The following is a 27,567-nucleotide window of genomic DNA, read 5'->3' as shown; positions in this document are numbered from 1 at the left end:
ATGGAGCTTGGTCTTCAATGTCTTATTCACCCAAGGGAGGGGTGAAGTGAAGTGACAAGAGAGTAGCAATGATAAAGAAGTAAGATAATGCAGGCTTGAATAATCTGCACACTGAATAGTTGAATACTGACATATCTGGGTCATTGAAGAAAAGTACTAAAGTACTCACTGGTTATTAGTTGGGGAATCAAGTCTGACCCCGGGAACTTGCTTTGCATTGTAAAACAGGTTATGGGATGATTCAAGTGGCTTATTCGGGTCTGTTGCCATTTCTACTGATTTGCTTTTCAGGCTCCTGGTCGCTTGAAGAGAGCATGGCGCTAAACCACACTGCCCCGCCCCAAGATGAGCGCCTGCCACACTACCTTCGAGAAGGGGACCCCTTTGCTTCCAAACTTTCCTGGGAAGCGGATCTAGTGGCTGGCTTTTACTTAACAATAATTGGTAAGCTTCCTTAATTTTTCTGTGCAAAGGCTGCGTGTAGGAAATTCATGGGCTAACATGTTGACTTTGCACAAGGATTCAGATATTTATGTAGATATTTTGAGTGGAACTGGAGAGTGGGAAGAAGGTAGAGGATGGGGTGGCATTGTGAAATTCAGTGAATGTTTCATAGAAATGACTCTATTATCTTTATTATTAGTGATGGATATTCCCTTGATCATCATAGAACTTTTATAGCAAAATCACTTATCCTGAGACTATTTTGGTTGCTTTGGGAGTAGGTTTGTCTTCTGAATAGTAAAATTAATGATAATGATATCTTATTTAAATACAGTGGTTCTTTTACTTTTTAAAAAATGCTTTTGATATAATCATAAGATGATAGGCTCAGAAAGGACCCTAGAAATCACCTCCTCTTCTCATAATTGAGGAACTGTCCCCGGACTGTGGTGACAACAGACACGCTAAGTTTATTTGCACCCAAAGTAGAGTGGCCCCATGATGGCATCACTAAGTGATTTTGGTGAGAGGTGGAAAAATGTATTGATAATAAAATGGGAGTAAGCCCAGGGTCAAAAAGTTTTATGCATAATCCAGAACATGGTGCACCTGCTTCCAGACTGTGCTTTCCAGTGTGGTGGCCATGTGTGGCTGCTGGGTACTTGAATGGTGACTTTTCCAGAAGATGTGCTGTAGTGTAAATATACGCGAGATACTGAACACTTAGCACTAGAGAAAATAATGTAAAGACAGCTCGTTAAGGATGTAAAGAAATTGACTACATGTCAAACTCATAACATTTTGGGTATACTAGGTTAAATATATTACTAAAATCAACTTAGTAATTGTCTTACTTTGTTTACTGCGGCTAACAGAAAAGTTTGAAATACATACGGCTCACATTTCTGGTTTACACTGTATTTCTATCGGACAGCAGTAGCCTAGGCGATTAGAATTCAACCACAAAACTTCTTAAATTTAAAACTGGTGTTCTACATTTGGGTAACCAGTGCACAGGTGGGTTATGTCTTTGGGGGTGTCTGCCTTTAATCTTTTCAGATTTGGGTCAAGCTTTGTTTCTCTCTCCTTCTCTCCCTCTCTCTTCGTCTCCTTCTCTCTCTCCCATCTATTTATTACGGGCTAAGAATTTCATTTAACCTCCTGAAATTAGAAAACTCATTAGAAAAGTCTGGAGACACCTCTATGGTCAGTGCTTGAGGCAAAAGGAATTGATGAGATTGAATCAGAAATTCCATGCAGAGGGATTCCCTGGGTCCTTGGCTTGATTGTTAGTTATTATCAGATGATTTAAATTCTGCTTCTTGTAAATGGACCCTCATGTCCTTTCAAACACAAGTATATATTGAGTGCTCATTCTTTGCCACTGTTTAAATTTCTGGGAATACAGCAGTGAACAAAATGGGCAAATTCTCTTTCTGGACAGGGACCATCTGATAGTAAAATCCACACTGCATTTTCATTAAACACAAGTACTTTCAATTATCAGAAAAGGCACAACAATTGACATCTTATAAATTGAATTTGTCTCAGTCAATTGCAAGAATTGGTTTAAAAAAAAAAAAAAAGTAGCATCTCTAACCTGACAAATTTCTCCAGATAACACAAAAGAGGGAGGGATCACAGTCCATTCCCTGCGCTGGCAGGGAGGATCTCAGGAAGAGAGGTAACCAGGCTGGGTGGGTTGGGCAATCAGGAAAATTTCTCACTTGTTTTATTTGGGGATGGAAGGAAAATCCACAGTCAGTTTGAAATGGGCATGCTGGGGTGAAGCTAGAAAAATAGGTCCAAAAAGAGTCCCCAAACAAAGGGAATATCAGATGACTCAGGGAGCTGGGAGTGGAGCCGAAGATATGTTCCAGAACAGCCATTCAGGGTGAGGCCAGGGTCATTTGGAGGGATTTAGACTCATCCTAGACCCAGTCTTGGATTTGGTGCTATGTCTGTTTTTCACCCCTCCTAAGATAGGTATGGGAATATGCCCAGATTCCTTTCAAGGAACCAGAGTTCAATGACATTCTTGGTGAGTTTGGTTAAATACTGGAAGTCTTAGGGAAAATTGGAAGATGAAAAGACAGATGTAACCTTGGATAGAGGAGAAATCAATTAGAGACCCATTTCCACCCTCAACCCTTTTACTATAGATACTTGGTTTATTATTAACAGTCTGTATATGAGATTTCATTGTTTTGTATTCAGAGTGAGAGTCAGGATTTTGATCATCAAAAAACATCCCCCCCCCCCCCCGCCCCGCCTTTAGCTTCTTAGTCTTGTTTTCCTTTATCATCAAAAATAAGTTTGCATTCTCTTGATAATCCCCTCCAGAGAAGATTGCCTATGGGAATAATCTACATGCAGCTGATAGTTGACTTTTTTTTGTGATAATGCTTTGGGCACTGGGTGAAGCCTCATGAAACATTAGTAAAGATAATTGAAGAAAGAAAAAGTGAGAAAATCCATATTCTCAAAAGAGAAGTAGAAAGACAAAGGGTGTTTAAAGGAGCTTTGTGTATCAAATATATATGTATACTTACTGTTTTCAATCTTCTTGGATACAAAGTAGAAGGCATTTGTTTGAACTTCTTCAAGCCATGTCTTCACGTTTTAATATCCCAGTGTGCCTTGCTAGCTGGTCTCCTTTAATGAGATGTAGGCTTCATTTTAGGTGCTTTGCTCTAGAACTCCCTAATCTCTTCTATTTTTTTTTCCTCTTCTGTCTTAAGAAAGCTAAAGAGGTTTTAACAGACCATTAGGCAGCGCTGACTCCAGGAATTCATAATTTCCTAAGAGCACAATGCAGTTCGTTCCTGGTGGTTTCATACCATCAGCTGAAACACACATTTCTTTCCTTGCCCCTAAAATGAATTGTGGTGGAGAAGTAGAAATTAACATAGAAAAATCTGGGTTTCTCCTGTTAATACTCTCCTTATTCCTTACTACTAAAGGCAGCTGTACCAGATTCTCATTTATACACAGCTACACTATGAAGCAAGAATTCCTGAAGAAATCTACTCTACATGTTAAGCTATGGAAGTAGGTGTATTCTTTTCTTAAATAAAGTCAGTAGGGATTGGGTCTTTTTTGGATTTAAACTGGGTTTGTAAGAACTTTTGAACAGTATCATTGTAATGCCAAAGCCAATTAGTCATTAATAAAAGGATATAAAAAAGTGGGAACACATTTATACCATTATTGGTAGGTTGGAGGGTTGAGGGTCACTTTCCCTCCCTTTGGTGGGAGGGGGAGAGCCATACTATCAACTGTCACCCACTTCCCCTTAAGACCTAGTCCAGTAGAAGCAGCAGACACCCAGCGTCCATGTGTCCTCAGGAGGCAAGCAGTCCCGGGATGTGTCTCCAGGAGATGACCCTTTCCTTGCAGGGGTTTACGCCAGCCCTATCTGGCCTCTGCCTCTCCTGACTGCTGGTGCTCCCTCAGGAGTCCACGGCGATAGTGAAAGCACCCTGTTTGGTTGGGGTCACTTCAGCGTCAGAATTTATCAAGAGCCAAGGGCTTAACCCTACTTCTTAGAGGGAGGGAGTTCTATAAAGCCAATACCTGGTAAAAGTGGCTGAGGAAGTACTCCATCTTGGGGGCCAGTACAAGAACTGACCATGGGGATTCCCACAGCCTCCTGAGCTTCACTGGGAAATTAGCAGTTCCTTTTTCTGGGTAAGTGCAGTCTTATGATCCCTGACTCCTATCCCTTTGGAGGCAACCCATCCCTCGCCTGTCACTCGCAACTCATGCTTTTTACTTCATCTTCTTAATTGAGATTTTTATTTAGAGTCCTCTCACTACCCTCTAAACCTATGGTGTCCATTTTTGAAATTGAGAAGTGTTTCATAACCGAGGGAACCCCAAATCCTAGTGTTAACGGCGGGAATTTATATTTTTCCTTGTAGGGATTCTGTCCACATTTGGAAATGGGTATGTCCTTTATATGTCTTCTAGACGAAAGAAGAAGCTGAGACCTGCGGAAATAATGACTATCAATTTAGCAATCTGTGATCTGGGGATTTCAGGTAACACAACCGTTTCTTCTTTGGGGGTTTGAGCTGTGCCCCATTCTCAAGTCCTCACTGGCCCAGAGATCACCCCTCCCCCATCTCCTTTTGCTCCTCCCTTCACACACCATCTTTACAGAGCTTGTGGTAAGTCAACAGAGTGTGATCAGGCTAAACAGATCATCCATTTAACATTTATTGAGTCCTTTCTGTGTGCTGAGCACGTTAGGTGCAAGGAATACAATTTGGAATAATGCACGATACCTTCTAAGGCTACACCTCAGAGTGTACCAGCTAAACGATTTAGAAGACAGAAACTTACAGATCATGGTTTTGAGCTCTTTTATACCCCTGCTGCCCTTTTGGAAATCTGTTAAACACCAAGGGAGGAGGTCTTAAAGCTTCAGTATGAACGGGTGCCTGGGTGGCTCAGTCGATTGGGCGTCCGGCTTCAGCTCAGGTCATAATCTCGCAGTCCATGGGTTCGGGCCGCATGTTAGGCTCTGTGCTGACAGCTCAGAGCCTGAAGCCTGCTTCGGATTCTGTGTCTCCCTCTTTCTCTACCCCTCCCCCACTCGCACTCTCTCTCAAAAAATAAATAAACATAAAAAAAAAAAAAAACAAAGCTTCAGTGATGGGTGAAGAAGTCTGAGAAGCGTGCCTGGGTGGCTCAGTTGATTAAGCAGCCAACTCTTGATTTCGGCTCAGATCATGACCTCATGGTTCATGGGTTTAAGCCCCCATCAGGCTCTGTGCTCACTGCACGGAGCCTGCTTCAGATCCTCTGTCTCCTTTTTTCCAGCTCTCTTCCACTTTCCCTCACTCTTTCTCTCTCTCGCTCTCTCAAAAATAAATAAATGTTAAAAATTAAAAAAAAAAAAAACAGTCTTGAGATGGTCTGAGAGGTGAGTACAGGAAGAGGGGAGGGCTGTCTTGCTGATATATTGAAATGTGGCTTCAGGACTGATTGATAGTGTAGGAAGCTTCCAGTTCAGTTCTGGAAATTGGAAATTGGCTGCACAAAAAAGTCACTTGGGGAACTTAAACAAACAAAAAACAAAAGCAAAACCCAAAAACAACAAGAAAAAACCAAACAGCAACAACAAAACACACACACAAAAAATCCCCCTTAAAACCTCACCGCTGGGTTTCATACCCAGAATGTTTATTTACTTGATTGAGAATGTTACCTGGGCATCAGGATATTTAAAATTGGTATTACCAGGTAAGTTAATGTGTGGCCCAAATTGGAAACCACTGGTTTATTTGTTGCTTCTTTGGATCCTCTGATAACCCAGCCAAGGAGGAATTGGAATAAAATTTCTCTTTTACTGTAATTTACTTTTAAAATATAAATGATTTTGGATAAGTAGCCTCCCTTTGCTTTCATCTATAAAGTTCCAGGGTTGCCTAGATACACTCAAATGTGCCTTTGGATCCCAAATTCTGCTGATTGGAGTATGGTCTTAAGTTACTAGAATTGGGGAAACTGAGTTCAAACAGCACACATCAACTCCTCTTTCCACTGGAAACTTTTCAGCAATTTCCCACCTCAAACGTCCCTGTTAAAATGTTTTCTGATACTTGGTTCTTCCTTCATCAGTGGATTTTTCTGCGGCTGCCAATCTCCAAAAACAAGGCTCAATAATAAGCCTCTACTGTTGAGTCACTGTTTATCACCAGATGTGCTACCCCTGAGATTTTGCATGGCCTTCCTTACTTGGGAAGACTTTACTCAGTATGGACAGGCTTAAATATCAGGAGCTCTTATTGGAAATGCACGTGCACATTAAGAGAAGCATATTATATCATACCCCATGGGTGAAAATCGCCAAGACCAACCCTGGCAATTTGCAAAGCTGAAAAATGGCTGCCATTTTAGCGATGGCCACACGATGGCGGTGTCACAACATAAATGATAGCTTTCCCCGTCAACTCCTCCCTGCTCACCCCCAACCGGTTTGTCCCTGGTGTTGAACATAAAATGTTCAAATGAAACCCGCCATTTCATCCACATCCCTCACCAGAGAATACTACCAGGTTCATGTTTAAGGCCGAATTAGACTAAACTTGAATAAAAAGGTCCTTAATTGGTCTGATACATTGAAAATGCTTCCCACCAAGCAAACCTGCTCTACAATTGCACAAACCACCTCATTATTCTGCATATATCTTCAGAGTAATTCACCAAGAAAACATTTTCTTCCATGTGCTTTTGCTGATGAGCCCAGATCATTTTTCAACTTCTGAGTATCTCTAACACATTTCCCATTCCAGTAAACCTTAACAATATTTGCCTGTTTTATTTATTTTTTCCTGGCCCACTGTATTCCCTTATAAGCACCTTGAAGTGCATACTAGACACCAGGTGTATTTCATCTATGTAACTAAGATGGCTCACAATTGTGCATATGAAGTAGAATCACCTGGGAAGCTAAAAGAACAAAAATTATATTGAAGTATATTGATGCCTGAGTTTGTTCCACATAAATTAAATCAGACTTTCTGGGGGTTGGCATCCTGGACATTGATTATTTAAAGTAAAACAGGGGCACCTGGGTGGCTCAGTTGTTTAAGCGTTGGACCCGGGCTCATGACCTTGCTGTTTGTGAGTTCCAGCCCAGCATCGGGCTCTGTGCTGACAGCTCAGAGCCTGGAGCCTGTTTCAGATTCTGTGTCTCCCTCTCTCTCTTCCCCTCCCCTGCTCATTCTTTGTCTGTCTCTCTGTCTCTCTCTGTCAAAAAGAAACATTAAAAAAAATAAGAAATAAATAAAGTAAAACAAAAGCAAGCAAAGCAAGAGAAAACAACTCCCCCAGTGATTTTAGTGTGCAGCCAGAATGCAACCATTTTATTAAGTGGAGAAGGGAGAGGCATTCTAGATGACATTCCGAAGGTTTACCAAAGGCTCTACTCCAGAAGGAAGCTTAAAATAGTCCCAGGCCCAACAGATACTAATTTCACTCCATCCGAGTCACCTTCACTTGTCTTTTGCAGCCTTTAGCACCCACCCAGCTGACACTTACCTTAAGCGTTCAGTTCGTGTCTCCTTTGCCTGGAACATTTCCCCTCTAGATACTTGCTTGAGTTCTCTAGCAGTGATTTAGACATCTTCCTAAATGTCATGTGCTCAGAGAGGTCTTCCCTGATCCCCTTATGTGAAACAATTTCTATCTATCTCCTTCCGTTTCATTTTTCCTCACAGCACTAATGACTAATGATCATTCCATCGTGTCGTATCTTATATTACAAATTATGTGTTTCTCTTCTCTGCCCTCCCTATTATAAAACGCATTTGTCTGTCTTGACCTCCACTTTGTCCTCTAGCACCTTGCTCTGAGATTGTTACATAAGAGACACTGAATAATTATTTGCTGAATAAGAACCAGTCCTTTTACACTCAGTATCCTCACTGACAAGAGGGCAAGACCACTGGGATTGAAAGCTCTGAAATGGGGGTGTAAGTCTAGCACTAGCTGTCACGACCACTAGAGGAGATGTGTGTCTCACTCACAGAGGCACTCGAGAAACACGTGTTAACTGGCTCCACTCTCAAGAACTCGGTGTACCTCTGTCTATTGAAGAAGGGCCACACCTGGGAGGGGGGGGTAGGACGGGGCTGGCACCCGTGACTAGGGGTTCCTCAGTTTTCCTGGTGCAGAAAGGTTAGAGAACCTCATGATAGAATAGATCAGATGGAGGTTTTAGAGAGCTTCCTCAGCACTATTCCCTCTGGGAGCGTGAAGATTGAATGTGATAGCTGAATACAAAGGGTGCAAAAAATAGAAGAATGTTTTCTAGAATGTAAAAAACACAAAAACACTAATGGAGGCTGAAGGAATAAATAGTTTAAATCCCGGAAGTCTGGGTCTGGTTGTAAACCAAGGCAACCTACCATCGACTAAAATAGCTGTATCTCTTGTCTGAATAGACTAACTCAACAGGGAGTTGAGGCAGGTGGGTAATTTTAACTGGAGGGAACATCCCTTGACAAATTGCTTGGCCCTCTAGTTGTAGGCAAACCGTTCACCATCATCTCTTGCTTCTGTCACCGCTGGGTGTTTGGCTGGATTGGCTGCCGCTGGTATGGATGGGCTGGATTTTTCTTTGGCTGTGGAAGTCTTATCACCATGACTGCTGTCAGCCTGGATCGATACCTGAAAATCTGCTATTTATCTTATGGTAAGTACGAAGGTTTCTTGTTCCCTGATAGACAAAACTAGTGGACTGTCAGACTGTACCTATTGTACCGATAGGTCATGAACAGAGATTGCTAATAACCTAAGAGACCAAGGGTATTTCTATTCATAGCTCATTTTGTTCTAACATATGTTTAAAGACTTGAACCTGTGTCCATGTAGGTTTCTCTTAATTCTACTTTTATAGGAAATTCTGGTGTGTGGCTACAATGCTTTCGGAAAGTATCATTTCCTTGTGTAAAGTGTGTAAGCTTTGCTGTGCAAACAAAGAAATAAAATGCATTGAAAGGATGTTAGTTCCGAGATGGTTTAGTTGGTTCCCCACATGGTAAGTGTAATTATTAGAAAGATGTTTCTGATCCTCACTGAGGACTCAGGCTCCCAATGATTTCAGAGATAAGGAATTCCAAAGAGTCCGGGTCCAAGTTAGAGAGCTGTGCTGCCGTGGGGGCAAGAAAGGGCACGTGCAGAAATGTCACTCAACGTTCTTTTTGTAGTCTTGTAGGTAGAAAGATGAGGGAAGAGCCCGTCATAAAAAATTTTTCAGGGACTAAAGTTTTCTTTTGTTTTGTTTTTGTTTTTGCTTTTGTTTTTAATAATTAGAGCATTCAACATGCTAAAAATACATTTTTATTGCTTTTGCTCCCTGGGTTTCTGCGAACTTATTGAACCCAAAAGAGAAGCATTTGGGCCCTCACGTTTAATATTGAGAACGAGGCACAACCAGGGAATAATACTGGCTCCGTCTGGATAAAACTGCTCTGTGTGTTAATCCGTCAACCGTCTCATTGACGTTGCGACCATGGAGTCGGAGGATGGCCTGGAGCCTGAGGGGGGAAAGATCAAGTCAACTTGATGCTTTCAGTGTGGTAGAATTTTCCTTTATATTTTAAGAGTTTATAGTCCCAAACTCCAAGGAAACCGTTCAGAGGGAGGGTAAGGTCATGGACCATCATCTTCACGACCTAGCACTTTTTTGTTGTTGTTTTTAAATTTGCATCTCTTTTTCTAAACAGATTAAAACTTCCACTAGAAACAACTTAAATCAGAATTTCCAATGATATAAAAAAATATTCGATTGTATATATACTGGATGACTTCAGAGTCAAATTCTTTCTATAAACTTATTTTTGGTTATTTCAAATAAATTTTAAATATACTTATAGATTTTATAGATGAGAAGGCAGAATTTCCACTTCTTGGGGATATTTAAGAAATTCTACACCTTGATGTCTCTGCTTTTTAAGTATTTTCTTGGATGTAGGCGTGGTGTCAATGAAAGAGATGATCCTGCCCACCCCCAGAATAATTGCAGGGCATCTCTCCATATGGGAACTGTATATATTTTTCCAGCTTCTTTTAAGATTGAACCTCAATAGAATGGTTTCACCATTTGCTTTGACTCATGCTTAAGCCCTCTACACAGTGTCTTAAAATGTTGGAATTAGAAGACCGCTTGGGAACATGTAAACCTTTCTCCCATTAATGTGATAAACTGTTTTAAGGCATCCCTGACAGACAGCCACTTGGCCTCTTCTTGAATAATTCCAGTGACCAGTGACGGGGAGCTTACTACTGCACAAGGCAGCCCATTCTCTGATTGGTCTGCTCTCATTGTTACAATGTTATTCCTTATATTGAGACAAAACTGCCTCCCAGTAACCTCCACCCATTGGTCCTAGTTCTGACTTCTGGAGCAACACAGAACCAATCTACTAATCTACTCCCTCCTGTACTTGACAGCCTTTCACCATACTCGAATGTAAGTATCCAACACCTCGCCAAGTAACCCTAACCATAAATGCTTATACGTATGCCTATGCACATCCCCCTAAATATATGTGGTTATCCGTGCCAGTGTTTTACCCATTATAATGGACAAGCAAGAGCTGACATAAATGTGGCTACCTGATCCTTACCTCTATCTGGTTGGGCTTGAGAAATTTGCATTTTGTGATAAAAAAATGCCATGTGTTTGAGAAAAATAGAGACAATAGAATACAGATACAATCTGTTATATTTCTTGCGAGAGCTGAGGCAAACACAAGACTGAAAAATCATGCTACTGTAGTCCTTCGTAGCTTGCAAATCAGGCCTGGCATTGTTTCATCGAACTCTTATCAAAACCTGTCAGCAATGTACGTCTTATTTACTCTGTTTTACTGCTAAGAACATGGGTGTCTAGAAAGGTTACATGAAAAGGGTCAAGTCCTATAAACGAGAATTAGGCCGTACTGACTTCCCAAACCACGTGGCACTGAGCAGAGGCAGGCTGGAGTCTGTGATGAAGAGATCATTTGGCTTTTGTTGAATGTGTTCCGATATTTCTTCTCTGCTACTCCAAACCAAGGCAGTAAGGATTCCCTTCTCCAGCCCTTTCTCTTTGAGGTGATAAATGGGGTGTGAAGGTAATTTTCCCGGTAGGCTGCAGCACTTAGATCAGGCTACCCTGTCTTTGGTGGGTGTGTTGAACTTTGGAAAATGATCACTAGTGTTCTACAGCGTTTTTTTTTTTTTTTTTTAGATGACTACATTGTTTCTTCTTCTTGGAATTCTCTTTTGGTTGATGGAAACTATTCCTGAAAAACCTAGAGGTTAATTTTGTTTTCCTGAAAATATTTCCACAGAACTACTCTTTCTTTTTTAAAATTTTTTAATGTATATTTATTTTGAGTGCACGCGCGTGCGAGAGAGAGAGAGAGAGAGAGAGAGAGAGAGAGACAAAGAGACAGAGCACAAGTGGAAGAGGGGCAGATAGAGAGGGAGACACAGAATCTGAAGCAGGCTCCAGGCTCTGAGCTTGTCAGCACAGAGCCCTACGTGAGGCTCAAACCCATGAACCATGAGATCATGACCTGAGCTGAAGTCAGAGGCTTAACCAACTGAGTCACCTTTAATATTTATTTGTTTGAGAGAGAGAGAGAGAGAGAGAGAGCGCCAGTTGGGGAAGGGCAGAGAGAAAAGGAGAGAGAGAATCCCAAGGAGGCCCTGTGCTGCCAGCACAGAGCCTGATACAGGGCTCAATCTCATGACCGTGAGATCACAATCTGAGCTGAATGCTTAACTGACTGAGCCACCCAGGCACCACTCCACCCCAATTACTTTTGCAGAACATGATACAATCTAACTAAATCCTCTACTTCTCTTGCCATGGCTGTGTGAGCATGACTGCTGTGTTAGTAACGTTCGAAGGTTCAAAATCTGCTCCCGTGAAGCAGGGTCAGTCACTTTAAGGTCACAGGCAGTAATGGTGGTGGCCCACCGACCCCCACCAACAAGTGCTTATGAGGACAAATGAGATGAGAGACATGGAAGATTTTAGGGAGAAGGGTATTTAAACGCACAAACAATGTGTTACCATTTCCACCTTTCCCAAAGGACTCTATCTTGGATGAACCATTGATACATGGTTTTTGGCGCTTGGTCCTTCTGGTCTACCAATGGGCCTTATATTGGATAGGATCTCAAAGGTCATTCTAGATGCTTTCTTAAGATCCTTCCTTCATCGTCTTCGGCACCCTCTCATCTTTCTACTGCCCCTCCTTCCTCAGCTTTTGTCCCTTCCCCTCCCAAGGCTCCCGTGTGCCTATGGAAACCTTCCCTGTGAAAGCACTTCTAGTTTTATTTGCGTGGAAAAAGGCCCATGCTCTGGAACTTTTCTCCCTTCACTCCACTCTCCCTCAGAGCTCAGTTATCTGACCACTTCTCCCAGAATCCAATGGAATAACTCTTTGGATGTGGAATTTGACATATCTAGGGGAGGTATTTGGGTACAGGGCAGATTACATCCCGGTAACGCTTTTCTTCTACCTCCAGGGGTTTGGCTGAAAAGAAAGCACGCCTACATCTGCCTGGCAGTCATCTGGGCCTATGCTTCCTTCTGGACCACCATGCCCTTGGTAGGTCTAGGGGACTACGCGCCTGAGCCCTTCGGAACCTCATGCACCCTGGACTGGTGGCTGGCCCAGGCCTCCGTGGGCGGCCAGATTTTCATCCTGAACATCCTCTTCTTCTGCCTGTTGCTCCCAACGGCTGTGATTGTGTTCTCCTATGTGAAGATCATTGCCAAGGTTAAGTCCTCCTCCAAAGAAGTAGCTCATTTCGACAGTCGGATACATAGCAGCCATGTGCTGGAAATGAAACTGACCAAGGTAACTACAGTAACAGTTTACAGAGGTGTTTTGTAATCAATTAAAACATCGTAGGACGAAGAGGATAGGGGATGCTAGGGACTGGGGAGAACTTAGAGTCCCTATTCTTTACATACTGCTCAACTTTGCTATTATTTATCTAAACCTTTGTAGTGTTTCTTTTTCTTGTTTCTGTCTCTCATTTACACACACACACACACCCAAACACATCTGATATTTACTTAATTTGTATGGTGGATCTACTGGGAGCTTATTCTCTCTATTGAATAAGATACTCTTGGTTCTCAAAAATTATTTAAGTCATAATAAGAATAAGTTTTAAGCATCATGAGATGCCTCAGAGTATTTATAGTTTTGTACGGACGTTGGTGGGTGTGAAGGACATTCTGTCACCTCGCATTATTTACCATGTCTGCTGTCCTATGGGAAGCTTATCTTAATGCAACATAATTCCTGCAGGGTTGAGTTTCTTGGTAAATGCTAACGTCAAGGGTTGACAGCTGTTTAGGCATTGTAGTGTAAGGAAAGGAACACACAGTTTGAAAACAGACTGGGGTTTTCATTCCATGACCAACACCTGTGAAGTTTGTGACCCAGAGCTAGACACTGAAATTCTTTGAATCTCTGTTTCCTCACTTGGGCAACAAGAATAGTACCATTGATCTCATTGGATTGTGGTGGAGATTCAACGAGATAAAGCAGGTTATTCTGTCATTTGGTGCATAGAAGGTGTTGAAGAAGCCGCAGTTCCTTTATTCTCTTGTAATTTTAAAGAATTCTGGGAAAGTTTGAGGCAGTGGTCTTTCCACTTTCATCCTGTCTTACCTTTACGTTGAAAAATATCTTTTCTGCACACACGTCAATATAAATGACATGCAGCTAACACCGTCAAACTGTATATTTGACACTAGGACATGCTAATTTCCATTTTACTTTTAAAGATGCAGAAATAAATGCAGATTAAGGTTCTAACCATTCCTTTTGGTCCCAACCAATCATATTACTGATATCCCACGTTCACGTGTCCTCACAACCTACTTGGGGACCACTTGTCTCGGGACCTATAGTAACAGTTCCCCTAGACCCGGGGTCGCTTCTAATAAGTCAGGGCCTTGGTTCTATTAATATTCCTCTCTTCACACTGCAGATGTTTCGAGATGGTGCAAGGGTGTCTTGGTTGCAGAGTATGAGCTAGAGATTCTTCATGGTTCTGGTTGACTTTTCCTTCCTGAGCTCCACCTGCTGAATAAAGACAAGCTCTGAGGGAAGTTTTCATCACTGCAAATCTATGCTCATAATCTAATCATAGAGTAATTCTATTGGGATGAAAATGCAGAATCAGGAATCATAATCTACTTCTCTCTTATAATTGGTTGTAAAATGGAAAGAAATGTTTCCATAAAATCCAGGATCAGGAATTCAGTTCTTCATTTCTAGCTCTCCTTTTTGCTCTTATCTGTGATTAAAAAAACAAAAAAACAAAAATTAATCCAAATAAATTAATCCAAGTTAATTTCGGATTACATTTAATCCAAACCCTACTCAGGACCAAGTACTGTTTTTGGGACACAGTAAATACAACAATAATAAAAATTTCTCTTCTCAGTGCTTTGTGAAAATACGCCCAGAGAAACATCGTATCATCCGTCACACTCGTAGGTGGATTTGAGTTCAACTTGCAGCCCCGTTATTTGGCATAGCAGAAAGCTGCTCAGTTGTCATCTGACTTCCTCTCACTTCTTGCCACCCTCTAATGATATCGGCTTCGAGGCATTTTGATGGTCTTGATCAGTGAGTCCAGATCCTGATTCCCATGGGGTTCTTGTCCAGTTTCTCTGAGTCCGTTGTTATTCATCATCTGGTCTCTGGTTAATGGAATTGCCTAACTCCACCCACAGCCAACTTTTATAAATACCCTGGCATCTTGTTCTTTGTGTATTCTGGCGGGTGGGCAATTTGGTGAATGATTCTGAAAATCATTATGCATAGGAGGTGAAACTCAGCACACACCATTTAATTTGGGTTGTGGTCATCATTCTCCTTGACCTGGACTGGACTGTATAGATCAAGTATGCAGGCTTACTCAGCCCAGATCAACCAGAGAGATATTAAATGAAAAGTGTAGGCATATATATGTATGATTTTATTTTATACGCATCTTCTTCTAACATACACTAAGTGGCATTATATTACATATAATGTCTATATTGTATATGTTATATATTATCCAATATGTCTGCATCTCATTTGTATATATAAAACTTATATTAAAATAGCCTGAATATAACATGCTTCTAATTACTTACACTTAAACACAAAAAATGTAAATCAAAATTCAACCCACATTGATAAACATAGCTTTCTATTTTGGCATCTTCTGTGCTAAATTTGAAATGTTTTCAATTACTAGTTAATTTTGATCTTGATTTTTTTTTTCTACTGAGTAAAAATAAGTAAAAACAACCTCATACTGGGCCTTTTCATCGTCTGAGAAAGCTTTTCCTCCATTCAACTACCTCTTAGGACTGAGCAGTTTGCGCATTCAGTTGGTGCTTCTGATCTTTTAGAAAAGCCTGGTCTGAAAGCTTACTACTTAAAGCCCCCACTTCCTTGGATTCTGGGGTCAAAATCATTTACTTTTCTGGGGGCTCTAATTATTTCCAGCTGGGTTATTATCTGGGCCTGCATTTTGCCAGGCTGGTCTTATCAACCTAGAAATTGACATTCCATTTACAAATATCTCTGTAGTTTGTAGTTTTCCTCTAATTAATTTTTTAAAAATGATGCTTTTGCCAGCCTTTTCTGGTAGGCTGAGATTTCACAAGAGTGCAAACAGAGGTGTGCAAAAAAAGCCCAAGAAATAAAACAAACAAACAAACAAAAGCTCTTTATATTTCTATGACTCAGTATAATCTCATTTTCGTGCCTACATTTGACTTTGTAACGCAAACTTAATATTAGACAATCAGGATAAGTTCAGTTGCTTTGGGGTTTTCCTCCTTCTCCCAGGGCTATGTATAAATTCCAGGGAGATTTTCAGAATTCCGTAGTGTCAATGGGTGGGGGGGGGGGGGGGGCTCTTGGTCTGGTTGTTCATTTATTGACCCTGGTATTGCTGAGATATTTAGGTTTCTTTCTGGTCTCAGTCATCAGCCGTCATGGGTCACTTTGCGTCCTGCTTGTTCCAGTTAGAAGGTCTCTTTAGGCTCGTCAGCAATTCTAGTTACTTCCCTGTCCTTTGACTGCAACTCATCATGTGTATTTTGGGAGCTTGGCTGGGACCCTGGGAAGTTTCCTGCCCTGGGACCCTGGGACCCTGGGACCCTGGGACCCTGGGAAGGACCCTGGGAAGATATCCCTAAATGCATTAAGGGTCTTTTGCTCCCCCAACACCAACCCTGGCCCCTTGTGTGTAGTTCAGTGGAGTCCCTCAGGACAATTTCTCAAGGTCAGTTACCAGCTCCTCGGCGGTCCCTTCACCTTCGAGCTATAGGCCTTTTACCCACTCTTGGGTGGGAAACCTGTAACCACATGCCTGCCTCTAAAATTGTTCCCATTCAGTAAGACTGATGCTTCCAGGCCTGCAAGTTTCTGGCTGTGGATGCTCGATGTCATTTTTCGCACATCCGAATCCCCTTTCTCTCAAGTATTTTCTCTCCTGTAAGTTTCAAATTTCTATTTTAAAACTCACAAGCTGAGAAATGAATGTTTTACTTCTTTGGATATTTCTGCTTGAAAAAATCTTCACACAATGCACTGAACACTCTTGCTTCTGCTTTAATGAGGGGGGTGGTGGAGTAACAGGAAGAAAATACCAGAAGCACAGACTAATTTTTCCAAATATTATTATGTGGTATGGATTAGTACTTCATATTTATTCATTTAACACATGTAGATCATCTATAAGTTCCAGGTCTGTAATTAGTATCTAGATCCTTTGGGATCTGGATTTCTGCTCATTTCCCTTATTTCCACCAAAACACCTTCCTGATCGCCCTGGCTAGTTGAAGTCCCTCTGTAATGGGCCATAGGAGCACTTGGAACATTCGCTTTATTGAATCCCACGCTGGTCCCTCTTCTTTGCTAGTAGGTAGGTGAGCGCAAGTGCTACGCGTCCTGTGTGCTTCTGAGCCTCACTGCCTAGGGCCTCCTAGACGCTTAATCATGATCACGATAATGAATACATAATTGAATAAACTAAGTTCATCTAATTACCTTGATGAGCGGTAAGTGGTCCCTTGACCCCTGGCTGGAGATCCTCCGTCCCTTTCATAACTGAGAGGCATTTTGTTTTGCTTTGTTCTTTCACCCTGAAGTCTTTTTAAAAATCACAAATGTAAATCTCTGCTTTCCTCAAATGATTATCTCTCTTTTATTGCGCATGGAGTGTTATTTATCATGGAGGGGTCATAGTCAGAGAGCCCCCCCCCGGGGAGGCTTCTGGGTCAGTTTGTGGGAAAGTGGAACGGCATTGCTTTTTATTTTTTAAACCGATTAATTCATTTCCTCTGGTTCTTCATAAGTGCTCTTAGTTTAAATGTCACTTCTCAGAAGAGCATTGCCCGAATTGAATTCAAATCTTCCTATTACAACGTGTCACTGCTGTCTTTACATTTTCTTCTTGAAGCTGGTTCTGACTTATAATTAATTTATGATTGCATATTTATTTTTGTGATTATTTGCTCAATGTCTGGTTTTAACATTAGTCATTAGTTGTTACTGTGGAGTAACAACTGTATCATTTTGTTCGCTTTGTGTCCCCAGGACATAGCACAATGCCTCAAATATATACATATATATATATATATATATATACACACACACACACAAACAATTATATATATATTATATAATAATGTCATATGGTATAACATATAATTGATTATAGTATATTAATGTAAGTTAAATATAAATAAATATGAATAAAGATGTATACATAAATATATGTTAAAAATATATATTTGTTGAAGGAAAGAATTGCAATTAGGAATCAATCCCAGTTTTGCCTGTGACCCACTTTAGGGTCTCAGTGAGCTGATATTTGTTATTTATTTTGGCTGCCAGTGGCTGAACCCCTTTCCATGTTTGGAATTTCTGTGTTAAGGAACTTCCAACATTTTGAGTCTTGCTGGGGGGTGGAGGGGAGGAACAATATGTCTGAGCAAAGGATGACTCCTAATTTAAAAGATACAGAAAGATCAGTCATGAATTTTCCCAGATTCCCTTGCAGCTGGAGTATAGCCATAACCCTAGGCTCCAGCCAGTCTGTCTCAGGAGCCAGTGTCACCAGCGAAGGGGCAGGGAGATGTCCCCTGGGGGCATGGCTGCAGCAGCAGTGGTTTCTGCATCAAGGCCAGCTCAGGCCATCCGTTTTGGGTGTCTTTTCTGTGTGGTTGGCCTCAGTCCTATGTCCAGCATTCCCAGTGACACTCTGTCCTAATCAGCCCATTCCTTTTCTGTCTCCCTTGGCCAAAGTCAAGTTCTGTTACTTGCAACTCAGAATCTTAACTGATTCACCTCGGAAAAACCACTTCACCTGGCTGGGCTTCGGTTTTCTCATCTGCGAGAGAAGGTGGGAGAGGGGAGTTAAATGCTATCTATCTAAGTTACCTTCTAAGACTCTCAGGTTGTATCAAAACGGCTAGATTGGTGGATTAAGCACCCATGGCGATCACTCTTATTGCTAAAACCACTTTACCTCTCCACCTCAGTACGTTTTCCCTCTGAGTAGCGGTTTCCTCACCTTAAGGGCTTGGTTTATCTGTAATGACCAGTGAAGTCTCCCTTGTTTTGCAGAACCAGATAGTGAGAGTTCTTCAAGCCAGCCGCTGCCTCATTGGGGAATGTTGTGTTTAGTTTTAGACCAAAACCCCAAAACACAGATGTACAGAGCGATATGACCTAATTTACATCCTCTCCTTTCAATCTCAGCTTTTGCTTGTTTATAGAATAGTGGTATTTTAAGATTTGAGAAAGTTGCAGCTGGGAAGTGCAGAACACTCCTCCTTCTTGTATGTCTTTTTTTTTTTTTAATACAAATTAATATTTTCTACTTGGATCACAACCAGGGCTCACATGATGGTGGACACATCAAAGCTGTCAGAATTCTTTTCTTTCTAAGTGCATGAAGAAGGGCCTTGGATGGTTGGCCTTAGTTGTCCTTCTATCGATTAAAGAGAAGGGAGGAAGAAACTCAAATGAGACATGCTTAGGGTTGTTGAATTCCTCTATTTCTTCAAAGGTGGCGTGCAAGCTATCACCACCCTTATTTTTGTACCTGTCAGGAGCTGAGGTTCCAGTGAAGGTAGGTCATGGTTAAGTTTATCACCTTCCTTCCTCCTTGCCATTGGTGGTGTCACTCAATGGCAGGCTGCTTGCGTGTGGGGGGTGGTAGCCGCGTACCTGGCATTGACTCTTGCATTATCACATCTTTTATTTATTTATTTTTTAAACTTTATTTATTTTGAGAAAGGCAGAGAGTGAGCAGGGGAGGGGCAGAGAGAGAGAGAGAGAGAGACAGGGAGAGAGAGAATCCTAAGCAGGCTCCACGCTAGGCATGGAGACCGACATGGGGCTTGAACTCACGAATGGTGAGATCAGGACCTGAGCCAAAACCAAGAGTCAGACGCTTAACCAATTGAGCCACCCGGGTGCCCCAACCATCCATTTCATTGTTCAAGGTAGTACACAGATTCAAAATGAGAAGCCTTACTCATATCTGGGCAAAGGAGCCTGGTGGAAGGAACTGAAAGGACATTCTCAGAGAACCCGGGGTTCTGTCTCACTCACACTATGGAGCCAAACACAGCTGGAATCCAAACCTGAGTACCTCTCCATCTGTGATATTTGCACTTTTGCACGCTGCCTCAGCACAGAGAGGGCAGGACATCCCTTTTTGGAAACCATATCTGCTGGACTGGTGAAGATGAATTGGACCCACAGATAGAGCCTTATGTAACTTGGAGAATTTACTTTCAATTGCACTGTACTATTATTGCTTTAATTGATCGATTCACTAGAATCAATCAATTATGGACAGTACTGCTTCTGGGACACTTCAATTAATGCCCTTGAATTTAGCTGGAGCATACAGATATCCCTTTGTCCTCTGCAGCAAGGTATGTTTAAAGTGAACTGGGTTGCAGATGTGTGATTTTTTTTTTTTTTTTGTAGAAGCAGAACACATATTCTGTGAATTTCCTCCCACAAAAATTGCCTAATTTAAGAACTGAAGTTTTACTGTTTTCCAGTAAACCACAAGGCAGTAATAAAAGTGAAGCGATTAAAAAATAAACAACTTAGAAAAAGCTGACAGGTACAGGTGTCTGTGTTAGATCTGGTTTAAGGACACCTGGAAAAGAAAATTTGGAAAATGGAAATGAGGATACACTCAGAAATGAGGAAAGCAAGGAACAGGCTGATGAAAAATTAAACACGTTCCATGTTGAGTAGAAAGCACTGGGAAAATGAATGTAACATGCGAGATTTCTGTAGGGTGTATCTTAAAATGCCTTTAATATTTAATGTTTTAATGTTTAATATTTTGTGGAGTAGATTTTAACATGAGAAGATGGTAAAAAATGAATGTGGCTTCTGTTAACTTTGTATTCACTTCAAACATATAAGTAACATTCTGCAGTGCTTTTCCATCTAGGCTTTTATCCCTCTTTCTGCTTTAAACCTGATTTCTAGTCATTCAATTTAAAGCACTTAGCTTAATTCTAATCAGAAAAGCCACGATGATGCATTTGCTCTGTGTTTAAAAACCACAGTACAGTTAATTCTCCTATGTTCTTTTAAAAAGGATAACGTAATGCTAATGTTTGAAGTCCTTTGTCTTTCCATTGCACACTCTCATAAAAGTAGAAGATACATAAAATGCAGAAAACATTATGGACTGAGTGCCAATCTATTTTTTGTCAATGACTTTGACGGCAACCCAGAATGCAGCCTTTGCAATACTGTGAAATCATCATGTGAGTCACCAAAGGATAAAGGCAAGAGCTGTGTTAAGTTCCCAGACATCTGCTAAAGCAAGTGTTATTTATACAGTTATTGTTTATTTGGGGATTTAGAAAAAAGGCCCTCACTTTGAGCCCTGTGGCATCCTTTCTATTTACAAAAGAAGTCACACAGGCCAGACCAAACCAAATACAGTTTCTCCCGGGGAATCCTCTGCAGAGAGGTGGGAAAGCAAGCAGCGGGATTGCATGTGTGATCTGGGGCTGGGGGATAATTGTTAAGCACGGGCAAGTATTTTGGATCAGGACCCTAAAGGAAGGCTGCGGGACCCCAACACAGGGCTCAGGACTTGAAGGAGGTCCGCGCTCACTTCATTCATCGCTATGAGATTTAGACTCTATTTGTAAAATGGAACGAAATGAAGGTAACTGATGTGTGTCTCAGCGGCAGTTCATTTTTAGAGATGAGCCTTGAACTTCTTGGGTGGAATTTTATAACGTTGAGACTTCCAGTAGGTGTTTCAGACTTCTTTCTTGACACGGCCCACAAATACAGGGGTCTCAGGGCAAACACCCTGCTGCTGGCTGTTCGGAAGTCAAGTAGGGGTAGGACCATTCCCTGCATATAATAGCTCTGCTCTCATGCGTATTGAAATGCACATGTGCTCAAATGACTTTGTTATAAAACAAAACAAAACTTATCCGGTTGAATTTCTAAAACAAAAAAGCATGCACGAATGTTGTTGCTTTAACTATTACTAATAAAGCATTTTGTGTCTCATTCTTCATCCTTGATCCACTATGCTAGCTTGTCATGACCTTCATACCGGAAGCTGTTATTTTCCTTCTTGAATAAGAGGATGGGGGTGAGGGGCACCTGGGTGGCTCAGTCCGCTAAGCGTCCGACTTGTCTCAGGTCATGATCTCACCGTTGGTGAGTTTGAGCCCCGTGACGGGCTCTGTGCTGACAGCTCCGAGCCTGGAGCCTGCTTTGGATTCTGTGTTTCCCTCTCTCTGTTCCTCCCCAGCTCACACTCCCTCCCTCTCAAAAATGAATAAACATTAAAAAAAAAAATTAAAAAAAAAAAAAAGAGGGTGGGGAAAGAGGTGGTGATGCCTGCCTTGGATAGTTCCATTTTTTCATCTTCTCTGGGTTTTGGGGAACTCAAGGATAAAGGAAGCTCCACTTTTCCTACAAAGCCCTTATAAAATCACAAAGATGGGTCTGATCATGCTCTTTCTGGCCATGTACTCATCCCTGTTCTTGCTATGGTGGCCAGGGGCCTGCAGGCCTCTGCTCAAGCTTGGGTCACGCGAAGCCAGCTCCATGCAACAGGGGTAGAAGGGATACAGGCAATGCTGAAGTAGAAGGTATATGAGGCAGAGGAAAATAAACAAAACCAGACGTCCACTGCACAGCCCTAACGTGAATATTGTTTCATGATTTCTCCTACAGAAAAAAATACTCTGGTAGATAATAGTGTAAAGAGACTTCGAAGTTTGTGCACTCTGTCTCAATTAGGACGTGAAATGGCTCCTGTTTAAAATGGACACCAAAGCTCAGACCTCATTTGCCAGTGTTAGTACTCGAAGCGAGAGCCCTTCTATTTCTTATTTACACTGCAGCCTAAACAAACTGTTACAAGTGGAAATTCTGTGTGGCCAGGGATGGTGTCTGCTTTGCTCATTGCTTTATCCCCAGCACAGAACATGTGGGAATACTCACCCTTGTTGATTCAACGAATGAGCAATGAGTTTTCTACCTCCTATTTCTTCCTGCCCCAGTTCATTTAGCAGAGGTCAATCTTCCATTCGTTAAGTCTCCTGCTCAAAAACCTACTAGTGCCTCAAAGCACATGGAATGAAGTGCATGCTTGGTAATATGCTCCACAAGCCCCTGAATATACGCATGTTGTCTCTCTCTCCAGGCTCATCTCATGTGCCAAAGTGAATTGCTTGCTAGTTTCTGTACAAACCTCACACATACCTGTGCCTTTGCTCACACTGATCGTACTGCTATTCCTTTATTTTAACTTACCAACATGCAGGTTATATGCCACGTCTCCCGCGAAACTGTTCTGAACTTGCCCCGTGCCGTGCAGTTTGGTCCTCCTCCGGGCTGGCACTTAAATCCTACTCTGCCGTGTACTGCAGTGGTTTGTATTCCAGAGGGATACAGCCAGGCACTAAGGTGTACTAGTGTCCCCGTTAGCGCTTGGCATTGTGTCTGACACAAGGCACTTGCTAAAAAGGGGTTGTTGAATTCAAGTGAGATAATCCATAGGGTCAGGTAGTTACAGGGCACTAATTAGGGCTACGTCAGTAGGGGGGCTGGGTTGCAGATGGTGAGAAACTAGTGAGAGCGTTTTAAAACCCTGTCTCTAATTATTCTTTGATCTGAAACTTTAGAGGCTCCCCCAGGTAATTATAATTTTGTGAGAGAGAAAAGTCCTCTCTGGAAAAGTCTTGCTTAATGCAACTGTGTCACTTTGGTTAAAGCTTGGCGATTCTGTTTTACTTTATATCTAGTGAATTTCCACTCTCTGAGCCTCACACTTGAGAAAATGAGCCAAAAGAAGGAACACTTGATAGAAATCTCTGAAGAAGATTCATATTAAAATTTCCAACAAGAGCAGAGTTTCTGTTTCCTGAGGCAAATGAGTGATTTCAAATTTCTTCAAGGTGAACATATTGTCCGTGTACCTCTGTGAAAATACGATGGAACATATTTTCCATCAACGTGGGTTGAGAAGTCTTGGAAATTTCAGGAGCACTGATGTCTTCTTAGCATGAGTTCATGCCCAATGTAAAATTGGACAGCGTTTATAGGGTTAAACTTTGGGTCTCTTGGTACATTCCAATTCTGGAGTAGAGATTGGATAGGATGTGGTAAATGGGATAAGGCATTGTAATAACTTCTTCTGGCTGAACATCTCTGAAGTCCATCTGAAATGTCTCTCCTATGGGCGAGATAAATGTAAAAGGTAATAGACTTTCTTGGGTGTAATTGGGCTGCCGCTCCTCCTCCCACCCTTCATTTCCACCCAGTGTTTTGACTCTGTTCTGTTACTTGCCCTCGCCAGGTGGCGATGCTGATTTGCGCTGGCTTCCTGATCGCCTGGATTCCTTACGCGGTGGTCTCTGTGTGGTCAGCTTTTGGAAGGCCAGACTCCATCCCCATCCAACTGTCTGTGGTGCCAACCCTACTTGCAAAATCAGCAGCAATGTACAACCCCATCATTTACCAGGTCATCGATTATAAATTTGCCTGTTGCCAAACTGGTGGTTTGAAAGCAACCAAGAAGAAATCCTTGGAAGACTTCAGGTAAAATTTTGGAAGCTGGGAATGAATGATGCTGTTTCACAATCCTATGGGATTCAAGCCACTCCGATATGCTATCTTCTTAGGCTTAGAGCTCATCACGTAGGAGTAGTGTAATGAGGACTGTATTTTTCTGTTCATCAAAATTCCTGAAATCAAGCCATCAGATATGTAGGGTTGAATGTCATGGGTAGAGGATACCAAACGGATGCTCTATTTGAGCAACCCCCATTCATCCCTCTTCCTTATCTAGGACCAAATCCATTTTACCCCAAGAGTACAGTTCCACATGGCAATGATCCAAAATTAAGTTCTCACAACAGAACAGATTCTCCTGTTTGAGATGTTTCTGCCATTAGCTAAGAGTTCTAGGATTTGGGCGGGCAAAGGAAGGAGAGAAGGGAGGTGACATATTCTGCTCTCTGTTCAGGTTCTTCGTGTTATTCCCACAAGAGCCCCATGTTGTCCCTTCTCTTTGTCAGACAAGGAGATGGAGGTAAGGTAAAACAAGTAAGGTTAAGGTCAAGCGAGCTGCCTGTGTTTACGCAGCCAGCAAGTAGCAGAGCAGAGGTTTCAATTCGGGTCCCCTGGGTTTCAAAACAGTCTACACTGTTTCCGCTACGAAATGAACAGATGAGTTTGGGGATCCAGCACCATAGTTCCCAAAGGCTCCATGTGAGTAAAGAGTTGAGAGTGATGTGTGGACTTTGTGTCCAGTTAGGGCCAGTCTTAGTAGAGTGTAGATCAGGCACCTGAATGCATGGTCTGAGGTGAGGGGTGTTGAGAAGGAATGGGTTCTCTGATTTCCATTAATTCTTACTCACTGGATGTCTGGTTGTTTCCCAATACTATTTTCCTGTATCAAATAGGAAACAGAAGGGGGAAGAAAGGTAGAACTAGCTTTGAGAAGATACGGGTCTTTATCTTGTTCTCTCAGTGTGCTGGAGCAAAGTGGTTACGTTTTTGACCTTTAACGTCCTCGCCATGCAGGGTACAGATCAAATGAAAAAAAAAAAAAAGGCACAAAGAAACAGTATTGTCATTGTTGCTGGTACAGGGGAAGAAATACACAATTTGGAAGTAGAAGATTAGTGTTTGGTTCATTTTTCTGTATCCGGGCAAATGAACTACTTATAACTTAAAATTGTGACGAGCTGCTTGTAACAGCCGTCATTTGAAACTGTAGGAATTACACCAAATGCATGTTTGGAAAGGGCTAGGTGACAACTGTTCGTGGTTTTTGTTTTGTCTTGTTTTTCTTTCACGTTGTTGGTGGTTCATGCCTTTTCTGTGGAATTGGATAAACTCAAATGCTAAAATGCATCTATTTCGGCAGTAACAGCACTTTTCCCTTATCAACTATTAATACTTTATTATGAATGCAGGTTAGAGAGAGTGTTCTTCATAGAGCAGTTGCGGGAGAAAATAATGGGCATTTCTTCCTCTGAAAGAGATGGGACTTTGACAGGAATGGCTGAAGGCAGATTGCACCTACCTCATAATCTTGCCTCGGACTGAGTCTGTGTTCTGTGCCTTAGCTCTTCAGGGTAGGCAGCACATAAATACTCAATTGCGCAATAATGAAAAGAGAGAAATTTATGAGGAAGGCAGTGACTCGGGGCCTCAGACCTTCAGAAAAGCCAGCCAGCCAAGAGTCAGTTCAGTTCACCTGCTCCTGTTAGCTGTTGCTATGAAATACAACAGTTGGTTGGCTGAAGGACAAGTGCTGTTTTCTTACTCCGGGGTCTCAGCTTTCAGTGGAAAAAGCAGGCGGTAGCGCTAAAAAACCCTTGGGTTTTAAAGTCTGGAACATCTTTAGAAAAGGAATGCAGAAGCGGTGTGAGGAGTCGCCGATTTTTAGAAGGCTCTCTTCAGAGAAGAACTTTCCAAAGAAGCGAAAAAGCAAACATTTTGTCGTCGTTGCCCTTGTTATTAAAAAACTAAGAAAGGGGGTAACATAGATGCTTATAGAATGAGACGAAGTGGTAAGAAGCCAGTCCAGAGTGGTTAATGCTCTGCCAGAACAGTTTAAATTGAATTTAAACTAGATTAATTGATATCCTTGTTTTTTTTCCCTTTTCTGAGCTCTGGAATGAATTTGCTTATAATGGGACACCCTCTTGGGAAATATTTTGCATTCAAATAAGAAAGCTAATGTGTTGAATATGAGCTTGTGGAAATAAATTTTGAGTGGTTTTTACAGTTCATTTAAAGTTAACTAATTCCCCCCGCTGAATTGAGTCCTCTTGAGATTTTGGTAGAAGCTGATGAACTAAAGCATGGCCAAGAGCCCTTTTTGACAGGCTGTCTGTTATTCATCTCATCTGGGTATCCAGATGAGGTCTCCTGTATTTTGCAAACAGTGCTTTTCTGCCCTGTTTGTGTATTGGAGACACCTGGGGAACATGGAAAAAACTAATGCTCCCTGGAAAGAGATTTGGCTTCCACTGGTCTGGACTGGACCTTCATTAGTTTGTTTGATTAGTTAGCTCTCCCAGATGGTTCTCGTACCCAGCCATTGTTGAAAGCCAGTGACCCAGAGCCTGGAAAAGGAAAACATTAATAGTTCAGAAGCCTCTCACCCCACTTACACAGAGACCAATGAGGTCATCTACATCAGTGACAGGGAAACCAGACTTCAGGAGCTAGGCCAATCTTAGATGCAATAAAACGTTCAAATGACACGGGGAATACATAGCGAAGGACCGAGGCATTTTACATTCCTAATAGTTTAGTAAAGATCAAGTATAAAAAAAGTACTAAATTCTGGCATTGCCGTTGTAATAAACCTTCCCTCACCACCTTAATTTGAATGCTGTCCTTCACTCTTTGTAGGTAAGATACAGGGCCCAACTGACTGGTTGGTAGATAGGTAGGCGATGTAGTTTGTTCTAGGGACAGAAAACTCACTAGGCCACGCGGAATGTGCCATGAATAAGTGGTCTGGTTTTGGAAAGCTCCACTCAAGGGATTTCTTGACTTTGAATATTTTAAAAAATTTTCTAATGTTTATTTATTTTTGAGAGAGAGTGAGGGAGAGAGAGAGAGAGAGAGAGAGAGAGAGAATGATAGAGTGCAAGCAGGGGAGGGGCAGAGAGAGAGGGAGACACAGAAACAGAAGCAGGCTCCAGGCTCTGAGCTGCCAGCACAGAGCCAGACGTGGGGCTCAAACCCACAAACAGTGCGACCATGACCTGAGCCGAAGTCGGACGCTCACCCGACTGAGCCACCCAGATGCCCTTTGGTTTTGAATATTTTAAAGTGATTTATTATTTGCCTTCTCTTTCTAGTTCAAGTCTTGTGTCTATAATCTTCATGATAGACAAGACTGATGTGTATACATAGTATGTGTCTGTGTGTGCGTATATATATTAAGTTGTGTTTTTCTTCTCCTGTATCTAGGCTGCACACTGTAACCACAGTCAGGAAGTCTTCTGCTGTGCTGGAAGTCCATCAAGAGGTATGA

At 41.8% G+C, this 27,567-nt stretch overlaps 1 protein-coding gene across 1 annotated transcript; it reads left to right on the top strand.

Moving 5' to 3' along the window:
- The first annotated feature begins 314 nt into the window (after positions 1-314).
- On the top strand, positions 315-27,567 carry OPN5 (opsin 5). The gene is made up of 6 exons (XM_019457518.2): positions 315-444; positions 4,368-4,487; positions 8,480-8,650; positions 12,484-12,818; positions 23,863-24,104; positions 27,504-27,567. Exons 1-6 carry the CDS (start codon positions 315-317, stop codon positions 27,565-27,567), a joined length of 1,062 nt encoding a protein of 353 aa, XP_019313063.2.

This window comes from Panthera pardus, unplaced genomic scaffold (assembly GCF_024362965.1).
Source record: "Panthera pardus isolate Hobbes unplaced genomic scaffold, ASM2436296v1 HiC_scaffold_17, whole genome shotgun sequence".
Taxonomy (NCBI): Eukaryota; Metazoa; Chordata; class Mammalia; order Carnivora; family Felidae; genus Panthera; species Panthera pardus.
Note: the sequence above shows the minus strand (reverse complement) of the source record. Positions and strands in the feature narration are given on the sequence as shown.